The 1,737-nt window shown below is 39.8% G+C and overlaps 1 protein-coding gene across 1 annotated transcript; it reads left to right on the top strand.

The window, feature by feature from the left end:
• The first annotated feature begins 478 nt into the window (after positions 1 to 478).
• On the top strand, positions 479 to 1,417 carry LOC126080871 (olfactory receptor 1440-like). The gene has a single exon (XM_049892064.1). The coding sequence runs from the start codon at positions 482 to 484 to the stop codon at positions 1,415 to 1,417; it is 936 nt and encodes a 311-aa protein (XP_049748021.1). The 5' UTR covers positions 479 to 481.
• The last annotated feature ends 320 nt before the right edge of the window (positions 1,418 to 1,737 follow it).

Raw genomic sequence — 1,737 nt, 5'->3', positions numbered from 1 at the left:
GGAGAGAGACGCTGATGAAGAGTGAGCTAATTATATCAGGTGTACACTTGAGATTGTGTTGGCAACTCTTGTCTGGAGGGGGGATGGGAGGATAGAGAGAGAGGGAAGCCGGCAAAATTGTCAAGAAAGGAGAGACTGAAAGGGCTGACTCAAGACGGGGAGAGTAAGTGGGAGTAGGGAGTGAGATGTATGTAAACTTATATGTGACAGACTGATTGGATTTGTAAACGTTCACTTGAAGCTTAATAAAAGTTATTATAAAAAAAAAAAAAAAAGAGTAATTGGGAGATGTGATTTCTAAAGTTAAAATATTTTTTATAATTTTTCATGTTGTTAAAAAAGGTCTCTTGACTATGGGTCAACAAAGTTTCATAATATTAAAATAAAAAGCAAATCCATTGCCGTCAAGTTCATTCTGAATGTTAAAATAGTCAATCATTAGTATGAGGATCTCTCTGCAGAGTAAAGAAACATCAAGACAATGGCTGGAGGAAGGAACAATACAGCAGTCACTAAGTTCATCCTCTTGGGATTCTCAGATTTTCCTGAATTCAAGATTGCCCTCTTTATAGTATTCCTTGGGATATACCTCTTGACAATGGCCTGGAACTTGGGTCTTATCACCCTCATCAAGATGGACTCCCATCTGCACACACCCATGTATTTCTTCCTCAACAAACTGGCTTTCTTCGATACATGCTATGTTTCTTCCACAGCCCCCAAGATGCTCTCAGACTTCTTCCAGGAGCAGAAATCCATCTCCTTCATGGGGTACATCATGCAGTACTTCTTCTTTTCTAGCTTCGCCCTGACTGAGTGCTGCCTTCTGGTGGCCATGGCTTATGATCGATATGCTGCCATTTGCAGGCCTCTACTTTACACAGCCATCATGTCCCCTCCCTTCTGTCTGCAGATGCTCATAGGATCTTGCGTAACTGGATTCTTTGGCTCATTTATACAGGTGTGTGCCTTACTTCAGCTCCATTTCTGTGGACCAAATGTCATTAACCATTTCTTCTGTGACCTGCCCCAACTGATGATCCTGTCTTACTCTGATACCTATTTCTTACAAGTTGTCGTCTCTGTGCTCACAGTGATCTTTGGACTGACTTCTGTGCTGGTAATCATGATATCCTATGGTTATATTGTTGTAACCATTTTGAAGATCACTTCAGCTGAAGGCAGGTCCAGGGCTTTCAACACCTGTGCTTCTCACCTGACAGCAGTGACCCTCTTCTATGGTTCAGGCACCTTTGTCTATTTATGGCCCAGCTCTGATGGTTCTCTTAGCCAAAGCAAGCTTGCTTCTATTTTATACACTGTACTGATTCCCATGTTAAATCCCCTGATCTATAGTCTCAGAAACAAGGAAATCAAAGATGCCCTAAACAGATGGAAGACGAGAATTTTCTCCTGACATTATTATTTTACAAGGTTTGCCTATATTATTCCAGGATAAGTGATACAAAATTTGGATATAGGTTTTAACCATATATAGTTTAGTATCACTTCAAGATTGGTGGGAAATACTATTTGAGTCTGGCTAGACTTTCATCTATTAATAAATAGTACTTACTGGTGTTTGTTAATGGGAATCTTAAGGCAGAATGTTTCTTTTCATCCTTATTTTTTAAATACTGCTTTTTTGTGTTTTTGCTGAATGTTTCCGCAGCAAATTCCGGTCCCTTTTGACAACTTCTACACAGATTGTTCAGTGACATTTTTCACAATGTGTCG

Source organism: Elephas maximus, chromosome 7 (assembly GCF_024166365.1).
Source record: "Elephas maximus indicus isolate mEleMax1 chromosome 7, mEleMax1 primary haplotype, whole genome shotgun sequence".
Taxonomy (NCBI): domain Eukaryota; kingdom Metazoa; phylum Chordata; class Mammalia; order Proboscidea; family Elephantidae; genus Elephas; species Elephas maximus.
Note: the sequence above shows the minus strand (reverse complement) of the source record. Positions and strands in the feature narration are given on the sequence as shown.

Excerpts from the sequence above, each read along its gene's own strand:
- LOC126080871 (XM_049892064.1), top strand. The coding sequence starts at position 482 with ATGGCTGGAGGAAGGAACAATACAGCAGTCACTAAGTTCATCCTCTTG.